Source organism: Callionymus lyra, chromosome 8 (assembly GCF_982586985.1).
Source record: "Callionymus lyra chromosome 8, fCalLyr1.hap1.1, whole genome shotgun sequence".
In the NCBI taxonomy this organism is placed as follows: Eukaryota; Metazoa; Chordata; class Actinopteri; order Syngnathiformes; family Callionymidae; genus Callionymus; species Callionymus lyra.
In genome coordinates, this window is record NC_141825.1 from 4,786,284 (window position 1) to 4,799,399 (window position 13,116).

Here is a 13,116-nt window from a genome sequence, read left to right on the forward strand (position 1 = left end):
ATAATCGAACTTTCTAAAAGTGGGAAAAAAAACGTCAGATTCATCCATTAATCTCATCAATTCATTTATTCATCCGTTCATTCGTCTTCAAATGTGTGAAGATGCAAATCAGTCAACAGTCTTTGTTATTGTGGTTCTGTTGCCGTGGTAACAATCAGTCATGTGAGGAAGAGCTGGATCTTTATTAGTCGTCGTTTCTTCTACAAGTTTATAAAAATAGGATTATTGCTGTCGACCAGTAAAAAAGTCCAGTGACCTCCACGTGACCTCCCGCCACATAAATATTCACACAGCGTTTATAAATATATCTCTGGTCATGTGACAGGAAACACTCACTAGCACAGTTAATATCCAGGAAGTGATGTCACAGGAAGTCCAGAGCGGCGACATCGTGGCACAGTTTGCTGAGGTGTGTAAGGCACCAGGGCGGGCACAAGGGGACGCTGTGATTGGCCGAAGGGAATGTTTGGTCTTTATTGCTGCCTCAAGGGGAGTAGAAGTCCGACGCCCCCCCGACCGGCCCCGCCCGCTCCTGGCCGGGCTCCCGGTCCAGGATGGGGCTCAGGCTGGCGCCGCCCGGACGCATGGGGGCGCCGCACAACTGACCCGGGGGCGACTCGATGGGACAAACGTAGTCGGCCGGCTCGTCGGAGCGCCGGCGCCGCAGGTGGGTCAGGTTGGAGAACGCCAGCTTCTTCGGCTGCGGAGAAACAAACACCAAACAGTCAATGACACGACGAGCCACTCGAGAACTAAACGACAACAAGATCCCCGCGCGACAAACTACTTCCTGTTTCTACTAGATTATGAAGGTAGTTTTGTTTCTTTATTACACAGTATAACATTTTCTTAAACTAAAATAAATAAACCAGAAGATTCTTCAATAGAAAAGTTTCTTACACTAAAATAAATAAACCAGAAGATGCTTCAATAGAAAAGTTTCTTACACTAAAATAAATAAACCAGAAGATGCTTCAATAGAAAGGTTTCTTACACTAAAACAAATAAACCAAAAGATGCTTCAATAGAAAAGTTTCTTACACTAAAATAAATAAACCAAAAGATGCTTCAATAGAAAAGTTTCTTACACTAAAATAAATAAACCAGAAGATGCTTCAATAGAAAGGTTTCTTACACTAAAATAAATAAACCAAAAGATGCTTCAATAGAAACGTTTCTTAAATTCAAATAAATAAACCAGAAGATGCTTTAATAGAAACGTTTCTTAAATTCAAATAAATAAACCAGAAGATGCTTTAATAGAAACGTTTCTTAAATTCAAATAAATAAACCAGAAGATGCTTCAATAGAAAAGTTGCTTAAACTAAAATAAATAAACCAGAAGATGCTTCAATAGAAAAGTTTCTTACACTAAAATAAATAAACCCAAAGATGCTTCAATAGAAACGTTTCTTACGCTAAAATAAAAAACAAAACAAAAGATGCTTCAATAGCAAAGTTTCTTAAATTCAAATAAATAAACCAGAAGATGCTTCAATAGAAAAGTTTCTTAAATTCAAATAAATAATCCAGAAGATGCTTCAATAGAAAAGTTGCTTAAACTAAAATAAATAAACCAGAAGATGCTTCAATAGAAAAGTTTCTTACACTAAAATAAATAAACCCAAAGATGCTTCAATAGAAACGTTTCTTACACTAAAATAAAAAACAAAACAAAAGATGCTTCAATAGCAAAGTTTCTTAAATTCAAATAAATAAACCAGAAGATGCTTCAATAGAAAAGTTTCTTACACTAAAATAAATAAACCAGAAGATGCTTCAATAGAAAAGTTTCTTACACTAAAATAAATAAACCCAAAGATGCTTCAATAGAAATGTTTCTTACACTAAAATAAAAAAAAAACAAAAGATGCTTCAATAGAAAAGTTTCTTAAATTCAAATAAATAAACCAGAAGATGCTTCTATAGAAAAGTTTATTTCACTAAAATAAATAAAACAAAATATGCTTCAATAGAAAAGTTTCTTACACTAAAATAAATAAACCAAGAGATGCTTCAATAGAAAAGTTTCTTACACTAAAATAAATAAACCAGAAGATGCTTCAATAGAAAAGTTTCTTAAATTCAAATAAATAAACCAGAAGATGCTTCAATAGAAAAATGTCTTACACTAAAATAAAAACAAAAACAAAAGATGCTTCAATAGAAACGTTTCTTAAATTCAAATAAATAAACCAGAAGATGCTTCTATAGAAAAGTTTATTTCACTAAAATAAATAAAACAAAAGATGCTTCAATAGAAAAGTTTCTTACACTAAAATAAATAAACCAAGAGATGCTTTAATAGAAAAGTTCCCTACACTTAAATAAATAAACCCAAAGATGCTTCAATAGAAAAATTTCTTACACTAAAATAAAAAAAACTAAAGATGCTTCAATAGAACAGTTTATTACAATAAAACAAATAAACGAAAGATGCTTCTATAGAAAAGTTGCTTGCACTAAAATAAATAAACCAAAAGATGCTTCAATAGAAAAAAAACAAAAAACCTGCATTAATAAAAAAATCGAGTACAGTTAGTTCAAACCAAAAAATGTTTTTGATTGAAAGAGTTTTCTTTGGTTGCTTTTTGTGTTTGTGTTGGTGGACGGCGGCAGCACTGCACGTATAAAACTACAACAGGAAGTAGAATCAAGTCAGCGGTTTGTAAAATAAACAAATGAATCATCTTTAAATAACCCGTGTTTGAGTCACAGTGAAAATAAAAAACATGTTTAACGACAGAATTAAATATTTAGTGTCGCCATGACGACCAGAGAGAGCAGCATCTGAACCTGTTTCCGTGAGAGACGATATTGAAATGTTGTTACTTGCTGGTCTCACCTTGACCTTGGCGGTGATGCTGAGCGGCATGTGGGCGGCGGCCTCGGTGAACTCCCTCTTCTCGCGCTGGGCCTCGGCTCCGACCAGGCCGCTGAAGTTGGTGGCGAGGTGGCGGCGCAGCAGCGTCTTCTGCGGCGGGATGTTGAGCAACATGGCGAGAGTGTCGGCGTCGAACCGCGGCTCCAGCATCTGCTCGGACAACAAGGTCACGCCTCTGCCGCTCGCCTCACCGACGCCTACTCACCACCAGGCCGCCGTGGACGCCGCTGCCCCGCAGGTTGGGGGCGTATTCAGCCAGATCCACGGAGCGCAGCCACTCCATGACGCGGTGGTTGGACCACTGGACCACCTCGCTGGGACTGAAGTTCCTCTGGAGACACAAACATCACGTTTGTCTCGTTATTTTGTTCATAACTTTTAAAAACTATTTCAATGCGGAATCTTCATAAAACTGCTTCAAATTAAATTAAAGTTTAACATTTGTTTTATTTTTCTGGTGTCGATTTAAGAATTAAACGAAATAAAAAATAAATATATATATAAAAGATACAGGTTTTTAATTCATTATAGTGTAATAATAATTGAGTTATAATTAAATAACTAGATAGAAAATAAGTAAGATAATAAATTAATAAATATTTTAAATTGAAACGATCAAATCAAACAAATGATAGAAAAAACAACCCATCAGAATCAGGAAAATGTAAAGGATTTGACATTTATACAAATGTTAAACAAATTTCAAATTAATTAACTACATGAAATGATCAACAATGACAAAAAACATTTAAACACTTTTTTTAAATGATAAAAAGTCTGAAGGAATGATGAATTAAATATGTTTAAGGCAAAAAGTTGGAATTGAAATCCAAAAGTTGAATAAAATAAGTATTAATCAAAATGATAAAAAAAAAAAATATATATATAATTAAAGGTATATAATAAAAAAGTCAAGATGATGAAAAAAATAAGTGATACAAATAAAAAATAAAATAAAAAAGACAACTTTCAAGATAAGATATAGATTTAAACGTGCAGAAAATATTTTAAAAAAAAAGAAAAAATAATAATTCTATTTATTTAATTCTAATTCTATATAATTCATAAATAAATTATATAAACAATGAATACATATAGATTTTATTTTATTTATAAATAATCAAGTAATAGAAAGGAACAAATAATGACGGAAATAATAATTAATAAATTAATTCTCTAAAATTATAATACAAATAGAAAAAAAGGACAAATTGAGAATAAATACATTTATGAAACAGGAATAATAAGTGATTTAAGTGGACAAAAACAAAAAAGAAAAGTTATATATTCTAGAAATCAGTTGTTGGAGTCGAACCTCGTTGCCGGGTCGTCGTCTGAGGCAGTTTGGGTTGAACTTGTTGACGTGAAGGACGTGGATCGCACACTTGATGCTCAGGTGGTGCAGCTGACTCGTCACTTTCAGGAACAACAGGTCGTTCTGAGAGAAGACGACTCGAGTCAGTGGAGGACGAGTCAGGAGGTCCTGGACCAGGTTCAAGACTCACCACGGTGAGGAACTGCAGCATCTGTCCGTCCACTCGTGCCTCGTTGAACTGGTCTTTGTACTGAGGGAGGCCGATGTCGTCCAGCCAGCCTGAGAGAGCAGGTCACATGGTGTGTCCAGGTGTGAGTGTGTCCAGGTGTGTGTTCAGGTGTGTGTTCAGGTGTGTGTTCAGGACTCACGGGTGACCCAGATGTAGTCCAGCTCTGCAGACCTCTCCCTCTGTTTGCTGCTCAGGTTCTTGACGGCCAACTGGAGCTTCTTCCTGTGCAGAGGATTCTTCAAGGACATTTCCTGGAAACAGATCAGAGTCAGAGGAGGATCATGGGAGTGACGTGGACTCACAACAGTGTGTGTGTGTGTGTGTGTGTGTGTGTGTGTGTGTGTCGTACCTTCTCCAGGTCTTGAGAGTTGGCTGATATCAGCGTCTGACCACTCGTGACCCAGTTTCGAGCCATCATGTTGTACTGACCCAGACCCAGATCCTCCATCCAGTCGCACACCTGGTCCGTGGTCCACTTGGAGAAGTGAATCTTCAGCTCGCTGTGGACGTCAAGTTGTGTTACCACATTTTATATGACGACAACATTGTATCTGACGACAACTTTGAAGATCTAAGCACCGTGAGTTCGATGCTCGTGCGAGTCGAGGTCCAGCCGTGGCTCTGTAGCCGCCTCTCTTGAAGTCTCCTGGGTCCTGATCCTGGACCTGGACTGGACTGCCCGACTGACTGCGGCGAATCCTGGCGACGATGAAACAACTTTAATTAAAAATGTTCTACATCGATTCACAACTAAAACCAATCATTGATCTAAACTATATTGTTCAAGTCTGACACTGCTGCTTTATAGATAAAGTTTTATTTGAATCTTGTTTCCTTTAACAAACGAACTTTTTCTGTCACATATTTATCTCATGTTTATACATTTTAAATGGATCCATTTTTCTGAAACTCATTTCTATTGTTCATTTAAATCTTTAAACTGTTTTTATTTCAATTATTTGTTGCTGTTATTTATTTTAAATGGTTTAATTTTATTAATTAATTGTTATGTTATTTAGTTGTATTCATTTAAAAAAGGTTTTAAAGAAAATATTATTTATTTATTGTAATTATTTATTCATTCTCTTCATTTTAAAAAGTTGTTGTATTTTTTAATTTAATTTGATTTATCTTAGAATATTGTTTGTTGTTATAATTTTTTTATTGTATTCATTACTACTAAAGTTGTTTTTAATTATATTGTTTTATTTTATAGTTTACATTTTTTCTTTTATTTTATCATTAGTTTTATATTATTCAATTATAATGATTTAACTCTTTTTTTTTTTACATTGTCATTTAATCAAATTTATTTCCAAAATTGTTTTATATCATATTATTAAACGTCTAAATTTTATAATGTGTTTTATATATTATATTGTTTTATTTATTTTTTATAGATTTTTAGTTTTTTAATTTTTATGAAGGAATAAGTATTTACAAAAACAACTTCATGATCTTTTGAAGAAAAAAACATTTTAAAATGTGACTCTCACGTCAGCATGGCTTCACTCTCTTCTTCGCCTCTGACTTACTTCCCCCAGAGCTTCTTGATGCCGCGGTGAGTCTTCCTGTTCTCTGGAGAGACCGGACTCTGTTGCCCGGAGTCCACGCCCGAGGACAGCGGCGACTGGTCGGACAGGACGGACTCCTCCTGCTTCTCCGGACGTTCTGTAAACAACAGTTTCATGATTGATTGAGCGACGACAACAGTCAACGACAGCTTTAGATCGATCGTCAATATTTCAAACTGGTTCGTATATTTTCTCTATTCCCATGTTGAAAAATGCCGACTCCGGAGTTTTCCTGGAGCTCCTGAGGCGTTAGTCGAGTCGGGACAGACGCAAACAATTAGTCACAACCTTGTGAGAATCTCTAGCTTCTCACAGTCAAACAGGCTTCGGCCCGAGGCCCCGAGTCGGATTAACATCAGAGTGAAGATCCAAACATCGGCTAAGCACACAACCCTGCAGGAGTCAAGAGAGGTGTGTCTATCCACTTGGATAACCTCTGGTACTGGTCCAGCTAAGGTCCAGTGAAGGTCCAGTGAAGGTCCAGTGAAGGTCCAGTGAAGGTCCATTGAAGGTCCATTGAAGGTCTGGTACCATCATTTCCACAAAATAACCGTTTGTTTCTTTACAACAGACTTTTAAGAAGTTTCTCAGCACTCGCAGAACATTTCTAGACTTTTTGAAGTTTGTTTACGTTGGACCCAGAACAGAACCAAACCGATCATGTGACTTGAGTTGAGAAGAAAGAGTGAGAGAGTGAAGAGGATACAGTACCTAAGGCTGGAGCACTCCTGCAGCGCACTGCAGCCCACAAACACAAGAAGAAGATCATGTGAAGACACGTCAGAGAACGACAACATCTGCACGACAACATTCACACGACATCTACACAACAACATCTACATGATAAAATTCACACGACAACATCTACACGACAACATTCACACAAAAACATCTACATGACAATATTCACAACATCTACACGACAATATTCACACAACAACATCTACACAACAACATCTACTTGACAAAATTCACATAACATCTACTTGACAAAATTCACATAACATCTACACGTCAACACTCACACGACAACATTTACCCAACAAAATTCATACGACAACATCTACACGACAACACTCACACAACAACATCTACACGACAACACTCACACAACAACATCTACACGACAACATCTACACGACAACACTCACACAACAACATCTACACCGCAACACTCACACGACAACATCTACACGACAACATTCACACAACAACATCTACACGACAACATTCACACGACAACACTCACATGACAACATCTACACGACAACATTCACACGACAACATTCACAAAACAAAATCTACAAGACAACATTCACACAACAACATCTACACGACAACATTCACACGGCAACACTCACATGACAACATCTACACGACAACATCTACACGACAACATTTACACGACAACATTCACACAACATCTACACGACAACATTCACACGACAACATTCACACAACAACATCTACACGACAACATTCACACGACAACATCTACACAACAACATTCACACAACAACATCTACACGACAACATTCAGACGACAACATTCACACGACAACACTCACATGACAACATCTACACGACAACATCTACACGACAACATCTACACGACAACACTCACACGACAACATTTACACGACAACATTCACATGACAACATCTACACGACAACATTCACACGACAACATTTACACGACAACACTCACACGACAACATTTACACGACAACATTCACACAACAACATCTACACGACAACATTCACACAACAACATCTACACGACAACATTCACACGACAACATTCACACGACAACACTCACATGACAACATCTACACGACAACATTCACACGACAACACTCACACGACAACATTTACACGACAACATTCACACGACAACATCTACACGACAACATTCACACGACAACATCTACAAGACAACATTCACACGACAACATTCACACAACAACATCTACACGACAATACTCACACAACAACATTTACACGACAACATTCACACAACAACATCTACAAGACAACATTCACACGACAACATTCACACAACAACATCTACACGACAACACTCACACGACAACATTTACACGACAACATTCACAGGACAACATCTACACGACAACATTCACACGACAACACTCACACGACAACACTCACACAACAACATCTACGCGACAAAATTCACACAACATTCACGCGACATCTACACGACAACACTCGCACAACAAGGTGTGTTCAAGTGTGAACGGTGTGTTCAAGTGTGAACGGTGTGTTCAAGTGTCAACGATGTGTTCAAGTGTCAACGGTGTGTTCAAGTGTCGACGGTGTGTTCAAGTGTGAACGGTGTGTTCAAGTGTCAAAGATGTGTTCAAGTGTCAACGGTGTGTTCAAGTGTGAACGGTGTGTTCAAGTGTCAAAGATGTGTTCAAGTGTCAACGGTGTGTTCAAGTGTCAAAGATGTGTTCAAGTGTCAACGGTGTGTTCAAGTGTGAACGGTGTGTTCAAGTGTCAACGGTGTGTTCAAGTGTGAACGGTGTGTTCAAGTGTGAACGGTGTGTTCAAGTGTGAACGGTGTGTTCAAGTGTCAAAGATGTGTTCAAGTGTCAACGGTGTGTTCAAGTGTCAAAGATGTGTTCAAGTGTCAACGGTGTGTTCAAGTGTCAAAGATGTGTTCAAGTGTCAACGGTGTGTTCAAGTGTGAACGGTGTGTTCAAGTGTGAACGGTGTGTTCAAGTGTGAACGGTGTGTTCAAGTGTCAAAGATGTGTTCAAGTGTGAACGGTGTGTTCAAGTGTCAAAGATGTGTTCAAGTGTCAACGGTGTGTTCAAGTGTCAAAGATGTGTTCAAGTGTCAACGGTGTGTTCAAGTGTGAACGGTGTGTTCAAGTGTCAACGGTGTGTTCAAGTGTGAACGGTGTGTTCAAGTGTCAACGCTGTGTTCAAGTGTGAACGGTGTGTTCAAGTGTCAACGGTGTGTTCAAGTGTCAACGGTGTGTTCAAGTGTCAAAGATGTGTTCAAGTGTCAATGGTGTGTTCAAGTGTGAACGGTGTGTTCAAGTGTCAACGATGTGTTCAAGTGTGAACGGTGTGTTCAAGTGTCAACGGTGTGTTCAAGTGTCAACGGTGTGTTCAAGTGTCAACGGTGTGTTCAAGTGTCAACGATGTGTTCAAATGTCGACGGTGTGTTCAAGCTTCAACAATGTGTTCAAGTGTGAACGATGTGTTCAAATGTCGACGGTGTGTTCAAGTGTCAACGGTGTGTTCAAGTGTCAACGGTGTGTTCAAGTGTCAACGATGTGTTCAAATGTCGACGGTGTGTTCAAGTCTCAACGGTGTGTTCAAGTGTGAACGGTGTGTTCAAGTGTCAACGATGTGTTCAAATGTCGACGGTGTGTTCAAGTGTCAACGATGTGTTCAAATGTCGACGGCTGTTGTTACACAGGAAGTGATGAGGCGTTCGAGGACAGTAGGAGAGACTCACTGAGGCTGTAGTCAGACGGGTGGTCGTGGACCGGAGACAGTTGAACTGGAGACAAATACTCTCCGTTGACACGAGGCTCCTTGTTCTTGAGCTTCTTCCCCGGAAGAGTTTGATACTTGTTGAGCTGCAGCGACAGATTCTGGTGAAAACAAAACTTTATTAAACATGGAAATCAACACGTTCATGATGAACCTGGACTATTATTTATTATTAGTTTAGATTTAACTGTTTTATTTAGTTACATTTTTATATATTTATATGTATTTAAATCATTTTATTTTACTTATCCAAAACAAAACAATACATGTTTGTTTGTCTGTTTTTCAAAGAGACAGAGAAAAGAGGGGATGAGGAGATGAGAAGAAAAAGAGTTGAGGAGACAAGGAGACAAAGAGAAAAGAAGACAAAGAGATGAGGAGATGAGGAGACAAGGAGACAAAGAGACAAGGAAATGAGGAGACAGAGACAAGGATACGAAGAGACGAGGAGATGAGGAGACAAAGAGAAGAGGAGACAAAGAGACGAGGAGACAAAGAGAAAAGAAGACAACGAGATGAGGAGACAAGGAAATGAGGAGACAAGGAGACAAAGAGACAAGGAAATGAGGAGACAAAGAGACAAAAAGAAGAGGAGATGAGGAGACAAAGAGACAAGAAAACAAAGAGATGAGGAGACAAATAGTTGAGGAGACAAGGAAACAAGGAGACAAAGAGAAGAGAAGACTAAGAGATGAGGAGACAAGGAGACAAGAAGACAAAGAGAAGAGAAAACAAGAAGACAAAGAGACGAGGAGGTGAGGAGACAAAGAGAAGAGGAGACAAAGAGACAAGAAAACAAAGAGATAAGGAGACAAGGAGACAAAGAGACAAGGAAATGAGGAGACAAAGAGACTAGGAGACAAATAGATGAGGAGATGAGGAGACAAAGAGTCAAGGAGACATAGAGACAAGAAGTCAAAGAGACGAGGAAACGAGAAGACAAAAAGAGGTTTATATATTCAAATGTCATTTATTATACAAAAGTTTTTTAAATTTTAAAAACTTTAGGACAAATGTCATGATTACTGTAAGTACATTAGTCTGTGGTAGTTATATATAATTAATACTAATAAATAATAGATACTTTTAGTCTTCTTTCTTCTATACGTCATTCTTTTCTCGACTGAAATGAATATATTAAACAAATGTGTTTATTTTCGGACAATAATTTGTTATATTTCTAAATAAATTTGCAATTTTCCACTCACAAGATCAACATATGATACAAAATATAAATAAACTTTATTGATACTTTGAGAAAACTTTATTGATAAAATGATTTTCCGTCAAACTTATGTGTTTTCCTGCTGCATCGTGTTATAATTGATCATTTTCATAATCGGAAATTTAAATTATTCATTTTAAATCTATATTCTATTTAAAAAACAATAACAAGTTAAATAATCGTCCAAAACATTTCACCAAGACTAGAGAATGATGAAGGAAAACAACTACAACATCTACAGACATCGTCGTCTTCATCATCATCATCATCATCATCATCATCAAAACACACACATGCAACATCAACATGAATGTTCGAGGATTCAACAGGAAAGACTGAGAAAATGTTTAGTTTGAAAGATGAAAAAAGATGAAAAACAAACGAAGCAGGTGTTTCTGTCTCTGTCGGATCTTTCTGTCGTTTTTCTAAAGTCTTTTTCTCGTCTCCAGTCGAGGTCACATGACGTCTTTAACGAGAGAGAAGGAGTTAACGATCCACGAAGGAATTAAAACAACAGCTTAGACTTCTAGGATCGACGAGGAGAAGAGGAGAGAAAGAGACGAGGAGACAAAAGGACGAGGAGACAAAAAGACGAGGAGACTTATAAAAAAAGAGACAAGGAGACTAAGAGGGAAAGAGTTGAGGAGACAAAAAGACAAGGAGATGCGAAGACAACGAGACGAGGAGACAAAGAGAGAAAGAGAGGAGGAGACAACGAGACAGAGAGACAAAGAGACAAAGAGACAAGGAGATGCGAAGACAACGAGACGAGGAGACAAAGAGACGAGGAGAACGAGAGAAAAGGAGACAAATAGACGAAGAGACAAGAGACGAGGAGACAAAGAAAAGAGGGGACAAAGAGAAGAGGAGACAAAGAAAAGAGGAGACAAAGAGAGAAGTAGACAGAGAGACGAGGAGACAAAGAAAAGAGGAGACAAAGAGAAGAGGAGACAAAGAGAGGAGGAGAGAGGAGACAAAGAAAAGAGGGGACAAAGAGAAGAGGAGAAATAGAGAGGAGGAGACAAAGAAAAGAGGGGACAAAGAGAAGAGGAGACAAAGAGAGAAGGAGACAGAGAGACGAGGAGACAAAGAAAAGAGGAGACAAAGTGAAAAGGAGACAAAGAGAGGAGGAGACAAAGAAAAGAGGAGACAAAGTGAAAAGGAGACAAAGAGAGGAGGAGACAAAGAAAAGAGGAGACAAAGAGGAGAGGAGACAGAGAGACGAGGAGACAAAGAAAAGAGGAGACAAAGTGAAAAGGAGACAAAGAGGGGAGGAGACAAAGAAAAGAGGAGACAAATAGGAGAGGAGACAGAGAGACGAGGAGACAAAGAAAAGAGGAGACAAAGAGAAGAGGAGACAAAGAAAAGAGGAGACAAAGAGAAGAGGAGACAAAGAGAAGAGGAGACAAAGAAAAGAGGAGACAAAGAGGAGAGGAGACAAAGAGACGAGGAGACAAAGAGGAGAAAGGCCATGTGGAGAAACAGCTGGGAGCCAGCAATGATGTTGAGCACTCATGACACACACTTCCTGTATGTCACGGCCCCTTGTGTGTGTGCGTGTGTTTGTGTGTATGTGTGTGTGAGTGTGTGTGTGTGAGTGTGTACATCATCACACACAGAGTCTGCCTAAAGACTCACACACGAGAATGAAGAACATGGCCTAAACCACAGAGAGTCTGGGTCAAAGTTCATGAGTTACATCACTGCAGAGGTAAAGAACCAACAACTGTTTCACTCACTGCAGAGAAAATATCATTAATATCACTAATCATTAGTGACGAGTATAACTAGTTAACTAAGTATGTAGAAGATATAATTAATATATCTTCATTATTCATTAATATTATTTATTAAGATCAATCTTCCATGTGATCTCACTATGATGAAGATGATGAAGATGATGAATATGAAGATGATGAAGATGAAAATGATGACGATGATGTCACAACACAACAGCAGTGATGTCATGCAACTGACAGTACCTCTGCAGCTAATTCACTTTCTATGGCCTGGATCTGTAGCGGCTTCACACACACAAGAGAGAACACACACACACACACAAACAAGAGAGAACACACACACACACACACACACACACGAGAGAACACACACATACACGAGAGAACACACACAAAGGAGAGAAAACAGACACACAAATGCACGCAAACACATACATACACACCAACACACACACACACACATGCATGCACACACCCATACACACACATGCATGCACACACCCATACACACACACGCAGACACAAACAGATACAGATGGAGGAGAAAGAACACACACAAGGGAGAGAGAGAAAACACACACACACACACAAGAGAACACACACACAAGAGAGAGAACAC

At 38.4% G+C, this 13,116-nt stretch overlaps 1 protein-coding gene across 5 annotated transcripts in view; it reads right to left on the reverse strand.

The window, feature by feature from the left end:
* Window positions 1-51: 51 nt before the first annotated feature.
* The window catches only part of ppfibp2b (PPFIA binding protein 2b), a 65,840-nt gene continuing 52,775 nt past the window's right edge, over window positions 52-13,116 (reverse strand). For all 5 annotated transcript variants that reach the window (XM_087797383.1, XM_087797384.1, XM_087797382.1 and 2 more), the window contains 10 exons: window positions 9,496-9,634; window positions 5,964-6,099; window positions 5,008-5,127; window positions 4,778-4,928; window positions 4,568-4,679; window positions 4,390-4,478; window positions 4,200-4,322; window positions 3,090-3,215; window positions 2,846-3,034; window positions 52-700 (listed from right to left, as the gene is read on the reverse strand). In XM_087797383.1, the coding sequence (XP_087653509.1) occupies window positions 485-700; window positions 2,846-3,034; window positions 3,090-3,215; window positions 4,200-4,322; window positions 4,390-4,478; window positions 4,568-4,679; window positions 4,778-4,928; window positions 5,008-5,127; window positions 5,964-6,099; window positions 9,496-9,634 (1,401 nt within the window). In that variant the 3' untranslated portion in view covers window positions 52-484. The remainder of the gene's footprint in view (window positions 701-2,845; window positions 3,035-3,089; window positions 3,216-4,199; window positions 4,323-4,389; window positions 4,479-4,567; window positions 4,680-4,777; window positions 4,929-5,007; window positions 5,128-5,963; window positions 6,100-9,495; window positions 9,635-13,116) is intronic.